Source organism: Neophocaena asiaeorientalis, unplaced genomic scaffold (assembly GCF_003031525.2).
Source record: "Neophocaena asiaeorientalis asiaeorientalis breed wild unplaced genomic scaffold, Neophocaena_asiaeorientalis_V1.1 scaffold308, whole genome shotgun sequence".
NCBI classification, from domain to species: Eukaryota; Metazoa; Chordata; class Mammalia; order Artiodactyla; family Phocoenidae; genus Neophocaena; species Neophocaena asiaeorientalis.
In genome coordinates, this window is record NW_020172768.1 from 3,040,937 (window position 1) to 3,067,352 (window position 26,416).

A 26,416-nucleotide genomic window follows, 5' to 3' on the forward strand; every position below is an offset into this window, starting at 1 on the left:
GCCCAGAGCCAAGCCGTCTTTGATCCACAGAACGAAGCCATCGTATTCAGGGATGGCGCACAGCAGTGTCACCGGCTGCCCCGATACCACAGCCTGGTCCTGGGGCTGCTGGCTGAAGGAGTACACTTGACCTAGGAAGGAAACAAATGCAACGGTCAGTTACTTGCCGGAAGGGCTTCCCCTCGAGCAATGGAAGCAGAGCCCAGGCTGCCCTGGGGGACAAGGACCCCCAGAGCACCTCCCTACCTGCCTGGGGCCCAGCTGCGGCTTCTTCACTGCCCCCAGCTCCATCCCCTGCTTGCAGGAGCTGGCCCCGGCTGCAGGCTCCCTGCCCATCAATCCCCAGCGCACTCACGCTGTGGTCCAGCCATCCTCCAGCCCCCAAAACGGGCCACGTGCTACTGCGCTTGGTACGTGTTATTCCTCTTTCCCCTTAACGCCGCTTCCACAAGGGGGCAGAGGCAGGAGAGAGGCCCCCAGTTGGAAGCACTCTGGGGGGGCGGGGTGTGCTTCAAGAGGGCAACAGGCATAGGGCGTGGTGTGCTTTGGTTAAACCTGAGAACCCAAGAAATATCAATAATATCATAGTTTTAGTGGCTCCCAGGACGGGACTAGGGCCAAATTTGGCGGGATGAGGGGTGGTGTAGCGTGAGGGATGGTGGGGTTGAGTGAGCAGGTAATCGTCTCCTGTCCCTTTCTTTTCTGCAGCAGACCCTGTGCCAGCCTCTCTGTCACTGGGAGCAAATCATCAGTGTGAACCCACACCTGCCCATACACACCTCCCTGAACCATCTAAGGTAGGCAGTTCGTATTTTATTAAACAGAGACACCCACATTGGGTACAATATGCCAGGCATTGTTCCAAGCTTTACAAATATTAGCCTGTTAATATTTTCATCCTCATAACAACCTATGAGGCAGGTACTATTTTTATCCTCATTTTTCAGATGAGGAAATGAGGCCCAAGGAGGTAAAAAATTAGTAACAGGAGCTGCGCATGTTAATGACTCACCACGTGCCCTGTGGGCCTTCTCTGTGGCCGTCACATCCCCACAACACTTGTGTGGAGCCTTATTAACCCCTTTTCACAGGCACTCAGCACACTGAGCCTTAGAGGTTAACTAAATTGTCCAGGGAGCATCTAGTGGCAGGACCAGGGCAGCGAATCCAAGACTCTCTGGCTCTAAGGACCATGTTCTCATCTACTGCATGCAGGTCCCTATGTCTCATCCTAGAGGGATTGCTGAAGAAGGGGGGTGATGTGGCCCACGTTCCCTGGGAGGCCACAGCTGAATGGACAAACAGGACATGGGACGTTGACATCCACTGAGCTCCCGGCCCACAGTACCATCTGTGCTTCCCATGCTGTCCCTCCTGTAACTGTGTAATTATACTTTAGAGCAGGACTATTCCCATTTTATAGCAAAGACACCCAGATCAGAGAGGCAAAGTAACCTGCCCAAGGTCACACAGCTAATGAGTGGGGTCTGACCTGGGGCTCATGACGTCTAAGCCTGTATTCTTTCCTACCCCCTGCTCTGCAGATACACAGCCGAAGAAAACAGGACCTGGTGGGCAGGCTGCCCCTCCACCTGGAGAGAGTCAGAGGTGGCCACAGAGGTCCTGGACACCGGCTGCTGTCCAACTTGGGGACACAGAGCCCCAGGCTTTGACCATGGTTAGGGCCAAGCTCTCAGCAGCAGATGGCCCTAAGAAGGGAGCCACTGGCGTATGGCTCCAAGGGGAACTGAGGATGGCAGTGGAGGAGAGACAGAGGTCCACACTGGAGAGTTTGTGGCAGGCGGGAAGGTAGCTGAGTTTTCAACCTGAAGAGATCTTGGCTGGGTCTCTGAGGGATCTCATTAAAAATCAAATCGGCCCTGAATTGTGAGAGTAACACTTTTTATTCTGATTTGAGCTTTATAAATTAGATTTCATAGGACATTATCACCAGCTATGCGTGGTGGGGTGGGATTTTTTTTTTTTTCTTCCTTTCTGTCTCTTCAAGTTCCCTGTTGTAATTAGACTGTTTCTGGCACCAAAACAAGAGAGAGAAGGAAGGAAGAGATGAGAGGAGAAAGGGAGGGAGAGACCAGAGAAGGAGCGAGAGAGGGAGGGGAGTGAGGAGAGCAGGAGAGCAGGAGTGGAGAGGAAGAGAGAGATGGAGAGAAGGCAGAGGGAGAACAGGAGGAGAAAGAGGGGCGGGAGACGCTGGGATGCAGAGAGGATGAGTGAGCGGGAGACCGGTCCTCTCCCAACCTCCTTCTCCAGGCTCTAATGATGATTTCACAGCGCATTCTTCTATCTCAGCATCTTCCTTGCAAGGACAGTGTCAAGACAACAGCAATAGCTACCAAAGATTGTGTGATCAGAGAGAAGTGTCAGGTTGTCAGCTGAGAGCCGAGGGCTTGGGATCAGCTGGCTCTCAGCAGTGGAGCCTGAGCCCCCAGAATGCCCACGAATAGGGAGGCCTGCCGTGGGAACTGACCTGGTCTCCCCCCACCTCCAGCCCAGTCCTGCTTCCTCTTGGTGTTGGTGAGAGTGCCTGGAGAGCTGGAGTGCAGGAAGCATCCCCAGGCCAAGGTGCGGGCAGGGGTGAGGGTGAGAAGCCCAGGGGTGACGGGTGTGGCAGTGCCCCAGGGAGAAGAGGGGCTGTCACCATGGAAACCGGGCTCTGGAGGGGCTGGGAGGAGAGGTTGTCAGAAGCAGGCGTGCAGGTGGACACTAAGCGGTCACTATTTCACCTTGGAGGCTGCCTCAGAGCCAGGAGTTGGGGTGGGGGCCGATGGAAGGGAGCCTGGGGGGCAGGGAGGTAGGAGCCGGCCTCGAGGGGACTAGTCTCCCGACCCATCCTAGCAGGCTTCAGAGAGACTTTTCGGCTTTCACATTTTGCTCGTTTGCATCCCCTTGGCTTTTCTATGGAAAGAATGTTTCTGGAGGGAGACAGGTTCACTGGATAGTCTCATAAAGCTGCCCCAGAGGACATGGTTGGCAAATTATGTGGGGGCCGGGCGTAGTTAGTGCTCTGACGATTTTTTTTTTTTTTTTTTTTTTTTGGCCGCACCTGGCGGCATGCGGAATCTTAGCCCCCTGACGGGATTGATCCTATACCCCCTGCAGTGGAAGCATGGAGTCCTAACCACTGGACTGCCAGGGAAGTCCCCAGCATACTTTTAATTTTTGTGCATTAAATACAAGCCACTAAACACTTTTCTCTTTCGAGTCAATGAGATGCTTTCTCAAGCAGAACCTAAGTCAGGTGTCACTTCTAGAGGAGATGAAGGCTGCAGTGCAAGAGGATGGAGAGGAGGTAGAGCGATGGACCAGTGGGACAGGCCCTGAGGCCTCCTCTTTGGGCTCAGGAGCCCTTGGGGATGCGACGTACAACCACGGGGGCAGGCTCTTGTCCAGAGAATCTCCTCACCGGTTCCCTCACTTCCTGCTCAGAGAGGTGAAAGGCAATTTATCATTTTCTATAACCTCCTGGGCAGTACCTTGCGTAGATTCTCTCCAAACCTGTCCTGCTGCCGACTGCTCCCTGCCCGCTGCTTTCTGCTCAGCACCTCTCTCTGACTTCTCTAGACTGTTCTCCAAAGCGCCCCACCCCCCGATCTCTGCCTCGCCTCCTTCAGCCCACCAGGCTCTCCGAAGGGGCCGCACCTGACCGCCCAGCCCCTCGCCTCAGTCTTTTTCTGGGGACCCGCAGCACACCTTGGCATGGAGTGAACCGTCACCATCGGGCTCGGGGAGGTCCCCACTGTCTTCCAGGAAAACATTTAAAACGCTGAAGACCCCGTGAGGCTCTATGAGCTCACACACCCCTGGCCTCCGATCTGAGGTCCCCCCGCAATTCCCAGTTACTTCCTGGGGAGGGAAGAGGCGCTTTGCTGGCTGAGGTTATAAGGGCCAGATTACCCTGAGTGATGACTTTACAGCCGCGCTCCAGGGGCCTGGCTGCCATGGTGTATGCGTGTGTGTGTGTGTGTGTGTGTGTGTGTGTGTGTGTGTCTGTGGGGCTGAATGAATTGACTTGTAGGCCTCACCCCTTCTCCAGCCAGACCTTTTCTGCTTCTGTTCCTTGTCAACCACTTAAAATTTTGCTTGAACAAACTCTTCTTATTCTTTCAGAATCTTTGAAAGCCTCTGGTTTAGAATTCTGCGGCGGGGCGTGGTGGAATTTTTTCTGGGACTAAAATGTAGGCTGAGAAGGCCAAGGCCTCCCTCTGCTGTCAGGGTCACTGTAGAGACCCCTGGAAGGGACTGTGGTCTGGACAATCTTTAAGGCTTTAAGGTTCCAGGAGCTCGTGGTGCTGCGGCCTGACTCTGGCTGTGCCTGTGTGTGCGTGTGTGTGTGTGTGTGTGTGTGTAGAACAGGCAGAAAGAGGGCCCAGTGAGCCACACCCAAGGTGGCCGGGGTCCTCCCTGCCAGGCTCAGAGGGACCATGGCGCTCACCCATCCCTTCCTCCGATAACTGTCAACCCCAGATCTTCTGGGGACACATTCTGGTACTTCAGTGTTGTAAGTCTGTTGCCACACCTACAGGTATATGAGTCTGTGCCTCTCCCCAGTCACTGATCTGGTGGTCAGGTGGTCCCATGCTGGTATGAGAGGCAGCTCTCTGTGGGGTCCGCATGCACTAGTGCAGAGAGCAAGGGGTGTGGGGTTAGTTAGTGTAACAGGAGAGACAGCCTCGGGGCAAACTCTGCACTGAAGCCTGATGCGGGGAGCAGGGGTGCTGATGTCCCCGTAGCCCCTGCACCCCCCTCGGGAGACGGTGTGGAGTGTGCTCACCCTCTTCCTCCCGTCTCTCTGGGCACTTTGGCCAGGCCTTTGCTCCAGTAGCAGGTGGAGGGGAGGTGGCCACCGCCCTTAGCGTTAATCCCAGCCAGACCTGGGCAGGGATGTCAGGGCCGCCTGGTAAGCTTGCCTGGCTTCTATGGAGCCCAGTGCACAGCCACCCTCACTTGCTCCTTCAGCGGGGAGGGAACGGCAAGGAGGGCGAGGCTGAGTGATGCCCCGAGGATGCCCTGGGGTCCAGGAGAAGGTGGAGTGAGGACTCCTCTGATGCCCTGGGGGGCGTCACTGCCACCTCTGCTCCTGAATGCGGGGGCAGCCCGGCTGAAGTCCTGCTTGCTGCAACTCCCAGGACATTCAGCGAAACTTACTGAGAGTCTGTGCACGGCTGCACTTGACCCAAGTTGCTAGACCGTGAGGGAGAAGGTGATGGGTCTCCTAAAGGGGTCACGTAAAGTTCTTTGGGGCTTTAAGAAAGGTCTGCTGCAAGCGTAGGGGTGGGGAGAAGAAACAGAGGGGCTTCCTGGAGGAGGAATCAGGGTACGGGGATGTGATGGAAGAAAGATGTCCTTCTGTGGCAGGGAAACTACAAGCAAAGGTGTGAGTGACGGGTAACCTCAGGGACCCACTCTGAGTGCCTAACGGGTCACCTGCCAGGGTCTGGGTCCTGGACGGTGGAAAAAACACAGAACCAGGCAGGCCTGGGAAGGAACTCCAGCCCTGTCACTAGCAGTATGATGTGGGGCACATTCCTCACCCACTCTAAGCCTTAGTTTCCCCATTTATAAAATGGGGGTGACACACGTACTTTGCAAAGCTGCCGTGAGGCTGAGGGACCACATGTGTAAATGATCTGGGCACACACAAGGTGTTTCATAAAGGTTTGTTCTAATTTTCATCACTATTCGTGAGTCTTTCCTGAGCCCAGGACTATTAAAACCGGAGCCACGAGGGGTCCCAGGGATGGGAAAGGAGGCTTTGCAAATCTGAAGTTGGACCGATTAGAATCTGCTTCTTCCCATGAGTCATGCAGGTGAGAGAGGTGAGCATCTGAGCCTCCTGCAGCCCTGCCTTTACTGGTTTCAGCCTCCCAGAGCTACCTGGTCAACCATGCAGAAAAGGCGCAAATGTCACCGTCTGTTCTGCTATTAGTGACCAATTGGGGAAGGCTTAAGAATACTTGTACCGGGGATTATCTGTTGCCAGGTTTTTCCCAGCCCGGAGCACGCAAATTGCCTCTTATGAGATTAAGGGAAGCTGCACAGGGTCCAAGAAGCGAACAGATGGGTGGAAGGGAGGGGAGGCAGGAGCCAGCTCAGCGCTCAGCTGACACCAGCAGTGCCAGGCGGGTGGGAAAGGACCAGGGCAGGTGGCTCAGACCGTGCCTGGAGGCCCAAGTCTTGACTTCTGCTGCTATCCTGTGTCTCAGCACAGGCAGGACGATGAGTTTTGGGGAATTTCTGGAATGCCCTGTTGTGACCTACTCAGGGGAGCAGGACTGGGGGTTATGGGGTTATGTCCTAGCCCCCTGACTAATAATAAAACTGATCATTATGGGGTGTAATGGTACCAGTGATGTGCCATTGGCCACACACAGGGGCGGGTCCCACCCCATCGATCTCCAAGACCCCTGGCCAGGTGTGGGGATGCAGAGGAGGGACTGATGTATTTTGCACGACAAGGAGCTTAGTGTCTGGAGGCGAAAAATATGTGCACAGGGAACTAAAATAAAAGGTGCCGCAAGTGAGGTATAAAGTCCTAAGAATATCACAAACCGGAAACAGACTCACAGATACAGAGAACAAACTATTGGCTACCAGTAGGGAGAGCAACGGGGGGAGGGGCAAGAGAGGGATAGGGGATTAAGAGGTGCGAACTACTGTGGATAAGGTAAATAAGCTGCGAGGATGTATTCTACAACACAGAGGATAGAGTCAATATTCTTTAATAATTATAAATGGAGTATAACCTTTAAAAATTTTGACTCACTAGGGCTTCCCTGGTGGCGCAGTGGTTAAGAATCTGCCTGCCAAGGCAGGGGACACGGGTTCGAGCCCTGGTCCAGGAAGATCCCACATGCCTCGGAGCATCTAAGCCCCATGCGCCACAACTACTGAGCCTGCGCTCTAGGGCCTGTGAGCCACACTACTGAGCCCATGTGCTACAACTACTGAGACCTGCACGCCTAGAGTCCATGCTTCGCAATAAGAGAAGCCACTGCAATAAGCCCACGCAACGGAATGAAGAGCAGCCCCCACTCGCCGCAACTAGAGAGAGCCTGTGCACAGCAACGAAGACCCAGTGCAGCCAAAAATAAATAAATAAATAAACTAATAATAATAAAAAAATTGTGAATCACTATGTGTTTCCCTGAAACTTATATAATAATAATAAAAAAAGAAAGTCCCAAGGAAGAAAGATTTTTCCTTCTGGGAGAATGGGGAAAGGAGTTGCCGAAGGGCTGGCTTTGGAAATGGCCTGGAAGGGTAAGCAAGATGAGGGCAAGGAGGAAACGTTCCCTGGGATGGGGACGGCGTAAGGAAAGCGAGGAGGTCAGAACGCGTTCAGGGAATAAAAGCACGGACATCACACGGTCCAGGCGTGATCTCTGGCTGTGCTGTTACAACTGTGCGACCCTGGGCAAATTTCTTAGTTACTCTGAACCTCAGTTTCCCCATAGGATGGTAATCATGCTTGCTGGGTTGTTTGTGAGAATGAACAGGACGCTTTGAGGAAAGCGCACAGGGTCCTGCATGCCCTCTCACTGCGAGCCTGGTGTGATGGGCGCGTGGCCTCTGTGCATGTAGGATGTGTATCGAGAGAACGTGGTAGGTCCAGCTGCGTAGGCCCTGGAATGCACAGTAAGAAGTTTGCACTAATGAGAAATCATTACTCTTTTTTTTTTTTTTTTTTTTGCGGTACGCGGGCCTCTCACTGTTGTGGCCTCTCCCATTGCGGAGCACAGGCTCCGGACGCGCAGGCTCAGCGGCCATGGCTCATGGGCCCAGCCGCTCCACGGCATGTGGGATCTTCCCGGACCGGGGCACGAACCCGTGTCCTCTGCATCGGCAGGCGGACTCTCAACCACTGCACCACCAGGGAAGCCCCCATTCCTGGTTTTGACCCACAGGCTCAGGTCTGAGTTTGAGAATGATCACAGTGGCCACAGTGAGGAGGGTGGATGAGGAAGGATAAACTGAAGGCAGGAAGACTGATGAGGAGGACTTTGCTCCTAAGGGCTCAGGCTGAAGCGGCAGCCATGGAAAGAAGGAAATGGATTTAGGAACCAGCGGAGGTAGAGTTGATAGCACTTGATGTGGGACGTGGAGGATAGAGGGCTAAAGGCCCCCCTCTCCCTGGCCTGCAGAATGGGGTGAGTGGGTGACTGCTGGAACCACTGCTGTCTCAGGGGAAGAAGCAGGCTTGGGGGAGGGCAGTGAGCTCAGTTGTAAATAGGTTTGTGGAGAGGGGCCCGGAATCACTCAGAAGAAGAGAGAAGATGCCCTGGTTGTAGTTGGATCCTTGCGCCTGGCGGAAGAAGGTGGGATTCACTCACACTTACTGAGCATCACTATGGCTCAGGCAGTGGGAGAGAAGTGTTTTCGCTACGTGTCCTCTCATTGGGTGTTGACCTGAGAACTCATCTGCAAATCTGGAAAGTTACAGGTGTTGATGTGACTAAGAGGGACACGGTTGCTCCAGGCTGGGAGCATAGGGGGCAACTGCCTCGGGTGGCACGTCTAACTCCTGTCAAGGTCTGCACAGGCTTAGAGCCCTGTTGGGATGGAAGGAGGTCAATCTCCTTCCTTTGGACCAGGATTGGAAATACAGAGAAGCCAGAAGAATAGGCAGGGGTGGAAGACAAGCCTTCTCTCCGTTGTCTGTTTCTCCTGGACCTCTGCTGGGAGAGAGGCTGGGACACACTTTCAACCCCAGCATTGCCATTTGTAGCTGTTGGTAGCCTTGACTCCGAAACACAGGTGAGGGGAAGCTTGCCAATATCATGAACGTTCCAAAAATTGTGCTGAATTTTTATTGGGGCTTACACGGGAGAGAGTGACTACTCTTCCCAGGGCTGGATGAGGGGCAGAAGTACTGTGGGCATGTTCTCCCACTTCGTTCCTTGCCTGAGCTGGGGCAGCCAGGCAGCCTGTGATTCTCCCAACCTCACAAGGCTCTCCCTAGGACACGCAGTCTGCCAAGGTTATCCTGGACAGCGTGGGGCGCTAATGAAAAACAATGGGGCTGGCCGAGGCAGGGTGACTCCAAAGGCACTATAAATCCTTCGCCTCCTGATTTTCAGCCTGTAGCCCCAGCCCGAGCCTGCCCTGAGTTCATTAGTGGCTGGGAGAGGTGACCCTCTATCCATTCAACCAAGTTCTGGATGCCAAGAAGACACTGATGAGGGCTGCTGGAAATACTGGCGCGTCGGTGCCTGTGAAGCAGCCCATCCACCCCTGCCTGCGGTCATCCTGGAGTCTGACAGAGATGGGAGGAGCAGAGCAGTGTGAGCTTTGGTGGTGGCGATGGGGGAGGGTAGAGGTGGGAGACACTCGGGCAGCCTCTGAAGGCTAGGACGCTGGAGGTCATCTCAGGCCTCCTGCTGGCTGGCCAGGGGCCCAGGCCAAGCCCGCTTATTTCTCTGAGTCTCGGGCTCTTGTGTCTTTGGGATTGGAATATGTGCTCACTGAACCATTGTTGGGTTCAGGGAGTAGCATGAAATAAAGAAAGTGGGGCTGAAGAGCAGTGATGGTCATTCGCCTGAGAGGTAGCTGTGGGCATCAGTTACAGGCAGACAGAGGTCCTATGGTGCCCTCTTAGAGCACAGCAGCTTGGGAGCCACGGGCTTAGGCTGGAGGCGGGGCCACGGATCCTGCCCTAGGAAGTCCAGCGAGTCCCGTTCCCTTTTATAAGAGATGCTGTCCGGACATAGGAAGCTGTGAGCACCCAGGCCCAGAAGGTACCAGTTTGGTGCTGCGTCTGCCACCTCTTTGCTGTGTGCTCTTGGGCCTGACCCTTCCCATCTCTGAGACTCAACTCCCATCTGTAAATGCAGGGTTTAGACTGGAAGTCAATCCCTTAGGTTCCCCCTTTCAGCCCTACTCTTCTGTGTTCTGATTTATCCAAAGTCTTATTTTGTGTGTGTGTGTGTGGGGCGGGGGGGGGGGGTGGGTGCTGAGGCCCAAAAGAATAAAACTGAGGCACAAGGAAGTAAAAGCAAATCTCCTAAGACCATTTGGTCTATTTGGGGAATATCTATGTCCTAAATCACTTTTTAAAATTTATTTTTATTTTTATTTATTTTTGGCTGTGTTGGGTCTTTGTTGCTGCACGCTGGCTTCCTCTAGTTGCAGCGAGCGGGGGCTACTCTTCATTGCATTGCATGGGCTTCTCATTGCGGTGGTTTCTCTTGTTGCGGAGCATGGGCTCTAGGTGCACGGGCTCAGTAGGTGTAGCTCATGGCCTCTAGAGCGCAGGCTCAGTAGTTGTGGCACACTGGCTTAGTTGCTCCGTGGCATGTGGAATCTTCCCGGGCCAGGGCTCGAACCCGTGTCCCCTGCACTGGCAGGCGGATTCTTAACCACTGCACCACCAGGGAGGCCCCTAAATCATTTTTTAAAAAACAAACATCTTAAAAAAATCATTTGTATGCTGGTTGGTATAGGCCTTGCCAGTTGCGGGTTGTTCTAAAACTTCTGTATGCATGAGAATCACCTGGGGAACTTGCTAAAAATACAGTTTCCTGGGCATCAAGCCAGAAATTTCAAGATGGTGGGTCTGAGCTGGGCCAAGGAATCTGGATTTTCACAGCTTCCCAGGTGGTTTTTGGTCCACATCTGAGAAGCACTGTTGTAGGCAAACAGCCCAGGCTCAGAGGGACTGCATCCTTTCCCATCTTGGCTCTGTCCCTGTGTGGCCTTGGTCAAGCTGCTGTCTGTCTCTGAGCATCCCGTGGTTTTCTCAGCTGCACAGTGAAGATACTGGATGAGGTCAGTAGCTCCCACACTTTTTTTAGTGCACATACCCTTTTGTTGATGGAATCTTGTGTGGAACCTCAGTGTATAACGTGGATGGAGACAGAACTGGGGTGGAGATGGAAGGACAGAGTCCGGCCCCTTGGGCCCCTGCAGTAGACCCCAAGGTCCCTCTGTTAAATGCTCCCGGAATCAGAAGGACCTGGGCAGTTTTGCTGGTCTCCAGGTGTTCCAGGAAGGGTAACATCGCTGTGTCCCACTGACAGGTGCAAAGCAGGCCTGGGGATCCAGGGGACACTGTGGCTGAGGCAGCCTGGCCTTGAAGCATGGGTTACTTCTGGGTCACTCACTAAACGCTGCGTTAGCGACAACAGCTCAGACCTGGTGTTTATGGAAGAATCTTCTTGTGACTGCTGAAGACCTTCCTGATTGGAAGCAGATCATCTCAGTGCAATGTCCTGAATTTGCGCCCTCTTAGAGCCCAAATACAATCCACTCTTCTTGTTTTTTTAAACTGAAGTATAGTTGATTTACAATGTTGTGCTAATTTCTGCTGTCCAGCAGAGTGACTCAGTTATACACATATATACATTCTTTTTTATATTCTTTTCCATTATGGTTTATCCCAGGACAGTGTATATAGTTCCCTGTGCTATACAGTGGGACCTTCTTGTCCATCCATTCTATACGTAATAGTTTGCATCTACTAACCCCCAAGTCCCAGTCCATCCCTCCCCCAATCCCCCTGCCACCCACCTCGCCCTTGGCAACCACAAGTCTATTCTCTATGTCTATGAGTCTGTTGCTGCTTTGTAGATAGGTTCGTTTGTGTCATATTTTAGATTCCACAATAAGTGATATCATATTGTATTTGCCTTTCTCTTTCTGACTTCCTTCACTTAGTATGATAATCTCTAGTTGCATCCATGTTGCTGCAAATGGCATTATTTTGTTCCTTTTTTACGGCTGACTAGTATTCCATCGTGCATCTATACCATGTCTTCTTTATACATTCTTCTGTGGACGGACATTTAGGTTGTTTCCATGTCTTGACTCTTGTGAATAGCGCTGCTGTGAACATAGGGGCACGTGTATCTTTTTGCATTATAGTTTTGTCCAGATATGTGCCCGGGAGTGGGATGGTTGGATCATATGGTAATTCTAGTTTTAGTTTTCTGAGGAACCTCCGTATTGTTCTCCACAGTGGCTGTACCAACTTACATCCCCACCAACAGTGTAGGAGGGTTCCCTTTTCTCCACGCCCTCTCCAGCCTTTGTTATCTGTAGACTTTTTAAGGTTGGCCATTCTGACTCATGTGAGTTGGTACCTCATTGTAGATTTGACAATCCACTCTTCATGATCTTTGTTAATGGAGAGGAGCAAAGGTGTGAATAATCGAAAATGATGGACATTTCAAAATAATGAATAATCCTAAGTTACATTTATTTTCAACGTTGGAATGCATTTTGGTATTCATGTTTGAATATGGGTGTGTTTGATGTTCTGGGAATTTTTTTTTTTTTTTTCCTGCAGTACACGGGCCTCTCACCGCCGTGGCCTCTCCCGTTGCGGAGCACAGGCTCCGGACGCACAGGCTCAGCGGCCGTGGCTCACGGGCCCAGCCGCTCCACGGCATGTGGGATCTTCCCGGGCCGGGGCACGAACCCTTGTCCCCTGCATCGGCAGGGGGGGCGTCCACCACTGCGCCACCAGGGAAGCCCCAGGGAATTTTTAATACTATGGAAAGCCACAAAAACCCAGTGATGAAGCTCCCTCTGGCCTCCTGCTCAGCTGGGTGGAAAACATCACCCCTGGTACTCGTCCACTCACCCTCCCCAGCTTGCTGTCTTTATGGCTCACACTTTCTTCAGGAGGGGATGGAGATCTTAGCTGATTTTGCCTTTAAAGGACTTTCATTCCCTTTGGGCTGCATGCAAATAAGAAAAAAATAAGAAGCTGTGAAATGTTAACAGAGGACTTCATGAAGCATCTTCGTGAGAGCGTGTGCCTGGAATGGGGATATTTGCCAAAGATACCTGAGAGCTGACTATATATGTGTCTAATTAAAAAGGCGATTCTTCTCGCAGCCCTGGGATTCTGGGTCTTGTCTTCTGGCTGCTCTAGGATATTAACCACAACTAACTCTTGTATATGCTTTATACATCACAAAGCTCTTCACTTACATTATTTTACTTAACCTACTCCCCTGACACCCTGTCAAAAAGATTCTATCATCCGTCCTGATGTAGACACTTGAATGTTGAGGTTCAAAGTGATGACAAGCCAAGGTCCTAATGCAAGTGTATGCCCCATGCCAGCCCTCTTCTGTGTCACACGGCCTCTCCTGCCACCGCCTAACAGTGGCCCTGGGAAGGGCTCAGATTATTTGCTTCAACCCTGAGAATGCAGCAGCAAAGGAAACAAAATAAAACTAACTTGCAATTACTGCCCTGTCTTTGTTTTGATTGTTTGAAGTGGAGATGTTGGTAAAGGAGAAATTTTGTGCTTGGAAGCGCCTTGAGAGGAAGGCGAGGGAGTGTGCAAGCTGCTGGGGGTGCCAGATGGGCTGAGGGCTTGTCTTCCTTTCCAGGAGGCTGAGGCTGGGTCACTGAGCCCAGGCTTTGCTGAAGGATGGGGTGGGATGGGCTACTCCTTGGAAGCAGTAGCCTCAATTGCGGGCAAGCTATTTTCACATCAGTAATCCCGAGGGGTTGAGAGAATCAATCCCACTTTATGGATTAGGAAATGGAAGCGCAGAGAGGTTAAGAAACCCAGCCAAGGTCACCATGTGTGCTGGAGGCTGGACTCTGAACCATCTGACTCCAGTTATGGGCCTTCGTTTACTAGACAGTCCCCGGTAAGCCCTGAGAGTGTTTGAGCTGTGTGGTTTTCTCTTCAGAAAGCAGAGGCTGGCTACTGTGTCCTCCAGCTGCCCCCAGCTGTGCTCCCAAAACACAGGAAGCTGAAGGAACATCTGCTTCTCGCTGCTGGTCACGGGCCCTGTCCCACCTGCAGACCACAGTCAGCCAAGAAACCTCTGATCCTCCCGGGGAGCCCCTGGGCCTGAGATCAGCTCTGTAAATGACAGTTTAGGGCAAAAGTCATTCACACCCAGGCAGAGGCACGGGCCACCCTGCTGCATCCTTGTTCAGAAGCCCTTTGCATAGGCCGACCCCCTGAAATAGCTTTCTTAGCGCAATCCAGGGCCGTGTGAGGAATGACTTCCATTCCCTACAGGGCTGGAGCTTTGGGCCTTTGAAACAGCCGTTGTGATGTGGAGCGTCTTCTCTGTTGTAAAGGTGACCCAAGGAGGACCAGGTGGTGCCCGGCCTTCTACTGGGCACGGGATTGGGGGCAGCGAATGGGAGTCTTCCTGGGAGAAGGCTCTCCCAGGACGTCTCTGTTTCCAACCTGAAGTGCCCCTGGAGGGGCCGACTCCTCTGATAGGAGAGTTACTCATGGCTTCACTGGAGAGAACAGAGCAGCTTTCAAGCCTCCTCCCCGAAATGTAACAATGTCTGGTACCACTTGGTGTCTTGGGGAGAGAATTCATGTCCGTAATTCGTTACCGTATATCACCGTTAGTACTCTACTCAGGATTTAGTGGGCAAATACCGTCTAACTGCACAATAATGACAGGTCCTTGCTGCTTATTGGGTAATTTACTAAGCCTGGAGAATATGGGGCAGGAGGGACTCTGAATAGGAGGTGTTGTAACCCCTTGAATCAAACTTTATGAGTTTGGGTTTGGCAGGGAGGTGGCAGCTGGTAGCCAGCTCTCGTTGCTTTGTTTCTCAGAGTTGGCTGGCAGACTGCTTCCTTCCCCTTTCTTTACAGCAGGACAGGTCTGGGACTGGGCCCTGCGGCTGCCCGGGGCTGCCCGGGGCTATGGAGGGCCTTTTGGTAGAGAGGGTCTTTGGCTGAACACATAGGAACTCAGCAGGAAGCCAGCAGCAGGAACCAGGCCTGGGGACTCCATCCAGTCCTTCCATTTATTCCCCCCACTGGGCCTCTTTCTGTATATGGGCCAGTGGGTGCGGGGTAGAGGGAACTGTCCTTGGCTGGCAGCATCAAGATCATCTGAAACCCTCTCTTCTCTCGCAAGTGCTGTGCTGGTCAGGAAGCAGCCATTCCTGGACACTTCCCAGCCTCCATCTGCTCGAGCAAAGTCTGTCTTTGTTTGGCAGTGCACTGTCTAAACTCCTCTAACCTATTTGGACCGCGGAGAGGGGAAGAGACACAATAATGAAAAACGCAACGTGCAACATTGCCTTATGCAATCTAATAAATTACTCGGTACCTGGCTGCCAGCTCAAACTAAGCCCAATATTGCCTGCAGTAATTATTTGGATCACATCCAGTTTATCTGCTTCATATTTGTGCTTCTGTGCTCAGTGGTAACTTATAAATGTCATTGTGGTGTTTATTCGTTATAATGAAACTTAACGACGTTGGAAGTCAGAAGCAGAGGTAGTGGAGCGGCAGGTTTAAAACAATCTCTTCATCTCTGGAGGAGGGCTGAGCCGAGATAACATGGAAGTTATGCCCTATAGGGAAGAGATTTGCAGGGATGGTGGTGTCCTCATGCTGTGGGGTGGATGGAGAGAGCCAGGAGCCTCCTCCAGAGGCATCCATCAGGAGGCGGGGAAGACTTGGCTGGGTTTATCCCTGGCACCGCCCCATCTGTCCTTGCTTCGTCTTCTGAGGGCAATTAAGGGGGAGGTGTTCAATCTTTACACCACTCGATGGCTGGTTCAGATAAGAGATACAGGCTGCCCAGCGTCTTGGGAGGCAAAGGTCTTGATGGATGGGGACGGAAATTAGAACCTCAGGGTGACCACCGTATGGGAGACAGACCTTTTAAAAGAGGCTTGGAAAAAGGGAGTAGGGGTTGGAAAACAAAGGGAGGGTATCCTGGAGGGCCGAGAGGGGATGGCAAGGCGGGTAGGGGGAGCACAAAGCATGAATGGAATAGGGAATTGCTGGTGGGTGGAGGCTGAGTACCTACCAGTTCTGCAGAAGTCCAGACAAAGATGGACCGTCGGTGTAGAATGAAGCGTTTTGGCTTCATACCACCCCGGACTCTGCCATTTACTAGCTGTATGGCTTTGGGCAAGTTATTTATCTTTCCCGGGTTTTCTTTCCTCATGTAGAAAATGGGAGTAATAACAGATACCTCTCAGGATCGTGGTGATGATTAAACCAGGTGATGTGTATAAAGTGATGAACGCAGTGTTTGGACAGTGGCAGCGGTTGGCACATGGTAGGTGTTCGATAGCTGTGGCCGAGTGAATCCATGAATAATAACACTTCCCACCTGAGTGCATTGCAAAGCCGTCTTCCAAACAATCGAGCTTGGATTGAGACCTTGGAGCTGTGCAGGGCTGATCTTATCACCCCATTTTACAGTGTGGAAGTGGAGGCCCAGGCTGGTGACAGTCACTTGCCCAAGGCTACGCAGCTGGCATATGGAGTGGGTGCTGGCTCTCCTGCTTCCCCGGACAGGAGTCCCCCGGCCAGTCCGAGCTGGACGGCTCCCCATCTGTGCTGAGGGCTGTGCTCTTCCCTCCTGACTGGGTGCCCTGTTCCCCAGAGCCACTCATGAGCCTGGACCTGTGCTGACTTCCCAGCTGCACCTGGAGGCGGAGGCAAGCGGGGCTCTTTCTGTCCATCTCATCTTAATACTACATTTAGTGCCCATTCATGAAATATTCATTCTCTCCCCTCAGCGACATGCTCATACAAGCCTCCTAACATCACAAATATGGATGAAAATTATTAGTCATTGTTATGTCTCCCACTAGCCGATCCCCTCCCCCAACACGTCTCCTGTTTTAGTCTGAGCACAAGTGGGACTGAATTGAGGGCATTAACCTGGAACACTAATAATAATGCCTTGCATTTTATGGTGCTTTATGCTTTCTCAAAGCACCCGTACAACCATTGTGCGTATTTTATCATTGCAACAAATTCACGGAGGAAAGAGGGCTAGGCATCGTGAGTACACCCACTTTGCAGGTGAGAAAACATAGGTCAAGAGAGATCAAGGTCAAGGTCACATACCTAGTCAGGAGCAGAACTTATTACTTAAAAACATTATTAATTATTATTATTACTATTATTTTGGACTCCGAATGAAATGTTCTCTGGGAAGCTCAGTGTGTTTGTTTTATGTGAATAAACAATAGCACCATCTTTTATGTAAATAAACAGTGGCACCATTTCCTTTATCGTTTGTAGAGTTTTCATCCCTGTGATTTTACTGGTCCTCATGAGGCAGGCTTCATTTTTTCTTACTTGACAAAGCTCAGTGGCAGAGCTGGCCTTAAACCATTATGTCCCAAAGTGGATTCCAAGAAATCCTAGCCCTAAAACGTGCTCTAGGGAAAGCATTTTGTGGTCAAGTAAGTTTGGGAAACTCCGAGAACCATATCCTCCTTTTGGGGGTTCACCAGGCCCTTTGGCATAGTAAAGGCTCTGAGAGGTTCAGTAGGAGAGACTTCTTTAATCAGGGTTAACCCAGCCTCTGCCCACCTTATTTAACTATGCAGACTCTATTTCACAGAAAAACTATTAACCTGCTACAGAAATGCTGCTCCAGGGAAATGCATGTACATGATCCCTCCTCGCCATATTTCCTGAGGCAGTGGAGTTTGGAGCAGGGGTGGGAGGGCGACAGGCAGCAGACATGCTCGCGGGGCCGTTAGAACTGAAGCCCTCCCCTCAGGCTGCCTCTTCTCTTTCCTGTACCCGCAGGGCTGTGAGTTCCAGATAATTCACTCAATATTAGGTACAGTCAGTCCTGCTTACATCTGGGGCGGGATCAGAGGGGCTGTCTGACTGGTTGAGTGTGGGTCCATGGACAGTGCAATGCGGGGAGATATGGGAGTGGGCAGTCCATGGCCAAGGGGAGAAATCTACATGGATACACAACAGGCTCTGGTCACGCCTGCCCTTGACGGTGATGGAAGGAATTACCCCATCCCCATCTCCCCAGATACACAAAGCTCCCCAAAGCAGAGTAGGCGTAAGAAGACCAGGGTTTGAATCTTAGCTCTATGCCTTTGGTAGATGACTTAATCTCTCTGAGCCTCACTTGCTTTGTCCTCAAAATGGAGCTAACACCACCCACTTTGTGATGTCATGAGGATTAAACGACATGTGTGTGAAAGTGCCTTCCTAGCCCTGCAACTTTGCGGGCTAGCTGCCCCCTCCCTTCTCCCGCTCTCCCCAAGTCCCTCCAGTCTTACTGCAGTCAGACAAAGGGCTCCCCCCACCTCTGTGCTCCAAGAGCATCTCACCTGCACACCCCTCCAGCTCTCCCACCACCCTGCCTCCTGCTACTTCATTATGTGCCTGTCTCCCCCTCGGACTCAAAATTCCCTGGGGGCTGTAGCCGACTCTGCCAGTGCCCCACCTGTATCCCTCAGGCCGACTCCCAGCTGCCAGCGTCTGCTGCCCTTCTCCTGAGGTCTTCCTCTTCAGCTGCAGAGGCCACTCTGTCCTTGCAAAGAGCAGGACAGAAGTGCCAGGGAGCAAACACCCCGACCCGAGCAGCCCTCGGCCAGTTACTGGCAAGAGTGCTCTTGTAGATAACCTTGATCCTTGGGTGGCCTGACTGTGAGGCATGGATTCCACAGCACTTCCCAGAGCCTCCCACTGGGATGAGGCTCCAGCTGCCCCTCCTTCAGGGACCTGATGGTACCCTCTGTTTTGGACGCCTTCCCTTTCTCTTGTCAATGCCTACCGTCCTTCTGGCGCTGTCGGCACCTCCTGGATGAGTCCGTGCTTAGGGTCTGCTTCTGGGGGAACCCGAGCTACGATAAGGGCCTCCTCTACGTGTTTTTCATCACCACATCACCCTTAGCACCAGGCACACAGGGGTGCCCGATGAATCTTTTCTGAATCAGACAGAAAGGAGCCATAAGCACAGGCGCCTGAAGCCCATGTCCCAGCACGGGCTGGCCGAGGGGGCTGCCTGGGGGTCCCAGGGCAGGACGGCTGCTACTTCCTCTCCTCTGCACCTGGTCAAACCTTGGCAGGTGCAGAGGACCCACAGTCTGGCCAGCATCCTTCCTCAATGAGGGAACGGCTCGGTGTTGTGTTTTGAGACCCTTTCCTGAGTAATGGTTGAGAAGTTCTGCTCTTGTACTAAGAATAGTGGTTATTCCTGGTACGTTTCATTTGGGGGTTGGGGGGAGTGTCACATCGCTCTATTTATCCCACAGTCTGTACGCAGTTACTGAAACTGTCACCGTGCCCTATATGCCACAGGCCATTATGTGTATTTCAAACCATTATATAAATGGACTTGATCTGGTACTTCTGAATGTCATTAAACTCCTCCCATACCAGTAACAACACAGTTACCATGGAAACGAATACTTTGGAGAAGGAAAGGTATAGGGAAGAAAGCAGATGGATTGGGGGGAGACGCACCCGCCGATTACTATTTCCAGAGCACGGGGCTCGGTGGTGTGACACAGCCACTCTGAGTCAGGTTTTTATTGACTCTCCTTTGATAAAAGGTCTGGATAATTCATCTCAGCCTGAACCTGCTCATTCCGGCACACAGCTCCAAAACTTTATGGCACCGCAGGCCGTTAGGCACCCTCATTTACTCAGACTGTCCCTCCCTGGGGAGGGGGGTGGAGGGAGGGTCTCAGCATTCAGTGACGCAGCCTCTGGGGCTGGCTGAGGATGGGCAAGGGGAGGCAGAGAGAGGAAAGGATGCCTACTTAGGGCATAGGTGGCGTGGCGTGAGACCCCGGGATTTTGGCCAGTGGCTGCTACCTGTCACTCGGTCCCATTGTCCCCAGTGCAGCCAGAATGACAAAACTGTAGACTCTCGGGGTTGAAGGGGTGTTTTCTATTTGAAACTCCTTTATAAGAGCCTAGCCGAGGAGCTGCCCATGGCCTTGGTAGACAGTGAGTTTCCTGTCTTTGGAGAGATTCAAGCACAGGCTGCAACGACCTCTTATTTTTTTTTAAGTTTTTACTAAAGTATAGTTATTTACAATGTGGTGCTAGTTTCAGGTGTACGGCAAAGTGATCAGTTATACATATATATATATGAGCTCTTTTTTAAGATTCTATTCCCATATAGGCCATTACAGAGTGTTAAGTAGAATTCCCTATACTATACAGTAGGTCCTCGTTGTTTACCTATTTTATATAGTGGAGTGTATTTGTTAATCCCAATCTCCCAGTTTATCCCTCCCCCACTTCTCCTTTGGAAACCATAGTTTGTTTTCTATGTCTGTGAGTCTGTTTCTGTTTTGTACATAAGTTCATTTGTATCATTTTTTTAGATTCCACCTATAAGTGATATCATATGGTATTTGTCTTTCTTTGCCTGACTTAACTTCACTCAGTGTGACAATCTCTAGGCTCATCCATGTTGCTGCAAGTGGCGTTATTATTATTACATTTTATGGCTGAGTAACGTTCTGTTGTATATATGAACCACATCTTCTTTATCCATTCATCTATCGATGGACACTTAGGTTGCTTCCACGTCCTGGCTATTGTAAATAGTGCTGCTGTGAACCTTGGGGTGCATGTATTACAATAGCCTCTTATAATAAAATTTGTTCCCAGGGCTCAGGTATCACTTTCTCCAGGAGGCCTTCCTGGGTCCTGCTCACCTGGCCTACAGTTTGACTGGATTCCCCTTCTCTGCTCCCATAGCTCTTTACACACCTGGTTACAGCCATTAGGACACTGTGCTGTAATTGCCGTCATATCCTTGGGACGGGGACTGTGTCTTTACATGCCAAGGGCCCAGCACAGTGCGGGCATGGAGTATTTACGGGGATTGGTACTTGGCGGGGATATTGAGCCATCAGAAGAGGGTGTAGACTAGATGACCTTGGGTCCCTTCTGGCCTTGAGAATCTCTGATGATATGGTTCTAAACCTGCTGTGACGATACCTAATTTTCTGTGTCTCCCAAGCCACATTGCTTAACCATCAAGCATACTAGCCACAAGGTTAAAGAGAAAAAAACAAAAACAAAACAACCCCAAAATCAACTTGACGTGAAATATGTCTAATCTCTCCAAGTGGAGGATGAAGTTCCTGAGGACGGAGGCTGTATCCAGCCTCTGAAGCTCCTGTACCCGGCACAGTACTGGGCTCATAGGGATACGTTTCATGTCAAAACATACCCCTGTATCAAAAAAACCGACTTCCCTTCCTTTTCTCCAGAGGTCCTTGCTTCTTGTCTCTTTCAAAACATGGTCCACCACCCCCCCCACCCCGCAGAAGTGGCCCAAGAAAATGAGAGTTCTTTACCTATAAAGTAAACATAAGCTCTAGGCAGCAAAGCTTGAATGCCTAAAATAAAAATGGAAGACCTGGGAGGGGAGTGGACTTAGGCTCAGGAGCCTGGGTTCAAGCCTTCGCTGTACCGCTCGCCAGCTGTGCTGTTCTGGGCAAGCCCATCCCTGTCCTGAGTCTCGGCTTCCTCTTTCCAGGTGATTTCTAAGGTTTCCTCTGTGATTCTCAAGTTGCCCAGTCCCAGCATCTTGGGAGCCATTGCCCAGGGGCAGAGAAGTTCACTGTCCTTGCTCTTTTTTCATTGTCTACTTTGTGCAAACTTGATGCCATGAAACATTATCCTGGGAGATAATGGAGACCAAGCAGAACTTACAGACTTGGGAAGGGAAACAGGTCTGAGCTAAATAAGTGCAAAATGCACTTCTATGTACAGACTGAGCTAAGCCCTTGGAAGGAAAGAAATATGAGAGCATGTAACACAGAAACGTGATCGAGACTGGGGAGGGGTGGGTCTGAGGATGCTTCACTGGAGAAGTGACACTTCAGCTGAGATCTGAAAGTCGAGCAGGTGTCACTATGTGAAGGGTTTGGGGATGGGGTGTGGTGAGCGTGGCCAGTATCCTAAGAGGGGGGACCAGTGTAGACAAAGGCTCTATGGCAGGCGGGAATATGCCCTGTTGGAGGAGCCAAAAGCACGCTGATGTGACTGGAGTACAGAGTATTAAGGGGACAACATGAGGCCAAAGGGGTTGGTAGGAACTAGGTCACAGAGAGCCTTATAAAACATGTCGAGGATTTAGGTATTTTCCCTACCGGCGATAGAAAGCTATTGAAATATTTTCAAGAGGAAAGTGACGTTTTCAGATTTGCATTTTGAACTACTGCTGGGGCTAAAGGATGGAAGAAGAACTGGGAGGGAAGGGGCTGAGCTTGATTGACACAAGGAACCAGTTAGGAGAGCACAGCTGCAGTCCTGGTCAGGGGGCATTGGCGATGGGTAAGGGCGCTGGCCCTCAGATGGGCAGAGGTGGACGGATTCGAGAGATAGTCGGGAGGTAACATTTCTAGGTCTTGCGGAGGATTGGAGAGGGGTGTGAGGGAAACTGAAGTCTGAAAAGGAGCTTGGCAGGGTCTGTGGTCTAGATGGTCCCCAGCTCGCCTTAGAGCAGCAGGGAGGGCTGGTGGCTGGAGGAACAGGTCTGGGGAAAAGCTCCGAAATCCACCATCAGATGGAGGCAGGAGAATGGAAATGGTGGGCTCCTTGTTCCAAGGCGCCGAGCTAATTAAATAACAATCATAAAGCGCCCTGGAAACCTGAGTCTTGCCATAAATAATAAACAGGCACGTTATACAAATAATGAGCTTTGCAGCCCCAGTGGAAGAAAACACATCAGTAAGAAAAATGAAATAAGAAGAAATGCACCCAAAAGCTCCAACTAACAAAATGACGGTATTAGCCAGTATCCGGGGCGCCCTGGCAGGCGGTGAAGGGACTGTCTCAGGAAAATGATGCTGGGCCCTCGGCATGAGCCAGACTCTGGGGACGACAGGCAGAGGGCCAGGAGCTCGAGTGTCAGCCGACCCACCCTCCCCTGGGTCAGGTCCCTGGGCCAAGTCCAGACCACCGGAGTCCTGCCCACGCCGCCAAAAAAGAAAGTGCAGCTTGTCCTGCAGGCCAGCTTGACGGCCTCCCAGCCACCCAGGGTACAGCTGACATGGGCCCGTATTCATTCTCTGAGGACAGACAGAAACAGATACACATCTGCCTCTGAGGCTGCTGAATTTCCTAGTGCTGGTTTCTTTGGTGACCAAAGCATTTAAAATTATGGGGTGGGGGGTGAGAAGAGGGTGTGGCAGGGTGTTGAGAGCCGGGGTAGATTTTTGAATCATCACATTTCAAAGACTGAACGGAGATCATATCCAACATTACCCAGTTTTGCCCACAAGGAGGTTATCTATCATCCCGGGGTTTAGGGATTTGCCCCAGGCCATACACAGGCCCATGGGCACCACCTCTACTCATTATCACTCTGTGAGGGGACAGACGGGGAGCAGTGGACGTGTTAGACTCGTTCTTAAGGGTTAGGGAACAGGGGTGCAGGAGGAGAGGGTGGGTGCCCCTGCCACCCCAAAGAACTTCCGAGCTGCTCAAGGTGCCTGGATTCTCATCCTCCAGGGCTCTGCCTCCCTCACAGGCTGAGAGGCAAGGACGTTGGCATGCAGAGCCTGGCCTAGGATGATGGTGCCCCTAGGGGCTGTGCTGCAGCCTGAGCCTGTGTGGACCGGTGGCCGTGGAGCAGGCCTTCTCCTTCCTCGGCCCCTCCAGCCCCTCCCGCCCCTCCCGCAGTGGCCCACCCCCAGTCAACAAAGCTGCCTTTGCTAATCACTTGCGCTTGTTTCTTTCTGGGAAGATGAAAGTGACAGTGCTGGGAGGCATATCTGCTTTCCCTTCACTGAGCCAGGAGAAGCAGCCGGTCCCTGTGATTCTGAAGGTCTGGGGACTCTGCCGCCCACCAGATGCGCAGCCGGAGGAGGGAGGACGAGCGTCTCATGGGCAGGCCCACCTTGGCCTTGAAGGGATGCCCTGGCAGGGAGGCCAGGGCTTCGCGGCTTCCCCTCTCCTCCTTTAAGCATCCTCTTCCTCATTTCCCCCTCATTTCCCCCATCAAGAGTCCTAGGGCCCAGTAGCCTTTTCTGGTTCCATAGAAAGAAAGGGTGTTCCCCGGCCTGTGTCTCCCTCTCCACGTCTTTCCTGATTTTCTCCCACATCAGCTGGGGAGTCTCCTGTCTTCTGCCCCCATTTTCTCCTGCCCCTTCCACTTTCTCTGTATTTTCAAGTTAAAGCCTTAGGGGCTTCCCCTCCAATCATGGCCTCAGCCTCCTCTTTCCAAATTCAACAAGGGCTGGACTGGATGTCAGGAGAGCTGGGTTGTAGTCCTGGCTCTTCCAGCAACTTCCTACTGACCCTGGGCGAGTCCCTCCATGGTCCCGGATCTCCCTGGGTGGGTGGGTTGTGCTACAGTCGCTAGAGTTGCTCACGGTTCTAACAGAGAGCAGTACTGGGCTTTCTGAGAGGCAAGCAGAGCCCCTCATCTGACACCAGGCGAGAGCTTCCTATTCTGCCCTTGGATAGGATCCGCCCTGGGTAAGCAATGTGCATTGAGCAGGTGAGTGGTTCTGGGCTCTTCAGGAGAAATGGGTAATCAGGTAATCGGGAAAGGATGGAAAGAGGAAAGGGAATGGGGTGTGTGTGTGTCATGTTTGGGCAGTTCCCCCTGCATATCTCATGGGAAATACCTGCCTAGTGATGCCCCAGATGACAAGGTGGCCCAGCAGTAGGAGGGGTGAGGAAGGAGGGCAGGTGGGTACAGGACGGACAACCCCACTGGTGGCCTCGCCTCCTAGCCCTCCGCTTGGCTGACCTGCCCGGGTCCTAGCCTCCCAGGAGGGACTGTAGCGCTGGCCTCGGAGGAGAGGCTGAGAGGTAAGGCTTATGGAATTGCTGGGGGTGTGGAGACTCGTGCTCTATGTCAGGATGCTCGGCCTCCTGAGTTCCTTCTCCAGACCCACCTTACCCTTGTGGGTGGCTTTGGGTATTCCTCCATTGCCACTTCTGGCACTAATTAATTACTTAAATTGAAATTGATTACTCACTATGTGCGAGACACTGGGCTAAAGCCCAGGGACTGGCAAGGAAAAGAGGGAGCAGGACCCTTGCCTTCCTGAAGCTAACTCTTAGGTGGGACAGTCTAATGAATAATCACCAGTTAGAATAAGTGCCACAAAGTAAATAGGCTGGTTGTCACAACGGAGCACAATGGTGGGGGGAAGAGGGGTATCTGCTTTAGGCAAGGTGGTCTGGCAGGACCTCCTGTGGAGGTGACAGGAACACTGAGATGCGTCTGTGTGTTTCTATTGGGAGCAGGAGGGCAGAGGCTATGTCTTATTTACTTTTCAAGCTCCAGTGCTTAGAACAGTGGCTGGCACTTACTATGAAAAATTGGTATTATTTTTATGGTGGGTATTCTTTGAAAGTTTGATGAATAAATAAATGATCTCCTTCCAGCAGTTCCTACTTAAAGCACCATGTACTTAATCACATGAAGACAATTATGTCAAACAAATTTAATAGTCCCATGCCTAGTCTGTCTTTATTTGCACCTTTCTTGACAACCCTTCATTGATTTTTGTCCATACCTCCATTTGATGCCTCAGATGTGTTGAGTCCAAACAGGAAAGAACACACACACACATATTTCGCCAACCACCTCCATTCCTGCAAACGCTGCAAATTCTACCTGAGAAGCTATTACGTGCTCCTAAATAGAGCAAACCTCTCATTAACTATCACATGCCTCCTTAAATGATTTTTTTTTTTTTTTTTTTTTTTTTTTTGTGGTACGCGGGCCTCTCACTGTTGTGGCCTCTCCTGTTGCGGAGCACAGGCTCCGGACGCGCAGGCTCAGTGGCCACGGCTCACGGGCCCAGCCGCTCCGCGGCATGTGGGATCTTCCCGGGCCGGGGCACGAACCCGTGTCCCCTGCATCGGCAGGCGGACTCTCAACCACTGCGCCACCAGGGAAGCCCCTTAAGTGATCTTTGAATAGTGTTTTCTTTGTATTGCTTTTTGTAGTTTAACGGCACCAGTTGCGTTTACTCTAGCTTATGAGAAACCCCAGATCTAGAAAGTTCCTGCTCATTCATTATTTTTCTCTTGCTTCTTCTCAGGCTGTTATTTTTGGGGGGAGTGTAGTGAGGAGAGGAGAGTGGAAGGAAAAGAAAATAAAAAGATACCAAATTAAGGAAACAAATGAAATAGGGGACGACTTCTCCCCGGGTGACAGACACCCTGTTAGATACTGTTAAACAGAACAAACGTGCTTTAATACAGCACTAGTTGGTCTTTTATTTTTATTCTAAATTGCAAACATAATGCTCACCGCCTTATCTTTGATGCAAGAGGCAGCTAATTGTTCCAATGTCTCACTAATTCTAACACCCGGGAGAAAAAATTATCATTTTTAAAACTCTTCTACCAATTGTTCAGTTTACAGCAAGGAGTGTAGTGCAGTGGGGACAGAGATGTCTGTTTCTTGATCTATGTCACAGCTGCGATTCCAGTTCAATTATTAATATGTGGAAGTTATAATCATTTTGAGTATTGGAACAAGATAATTATAAACCATAAAACAGCTCCCCATGCTTGCCGACGCTTTTTTCTTATGTGCAAACATGTTGGAGTTTGGGCATGTGAGCTTTAGAAAGAGAAAAAAATGTATAATATGGCACTTGGGGTAGTAAGCCTGGCTGGAGTGGGAGCAGAGAAACATTCTTTTCCTTTCCAGGCCCCTCCCGCCTCCCCTCC

At 51.4% G+C, this 26,416-nt stretch overlaps 1 protein-coding gene across 1 annotated transcript in view; it reads right to left on the minus strand.

The window, feature by feature from the left end:
• Positions 1-26,416, minus strand: part of KIRREL3 (kirre like nephrin family adhesion molecule 3) — a 119,382-nt gene that overhangs the window by 88,851 nt on the left and 4,115 nt on the right. The window contains exon 3 of the mRNA XM_024740765.1: positions 1-131. This exon is cut by the window's left edge and continues 1 nt beyond it. Within this exon, the coding sequence (XP_024596533.1) occupies positions 1-131 (131 nt within the window). The remainder of the gene's footprint in view (positions 132-26,416) is intronic.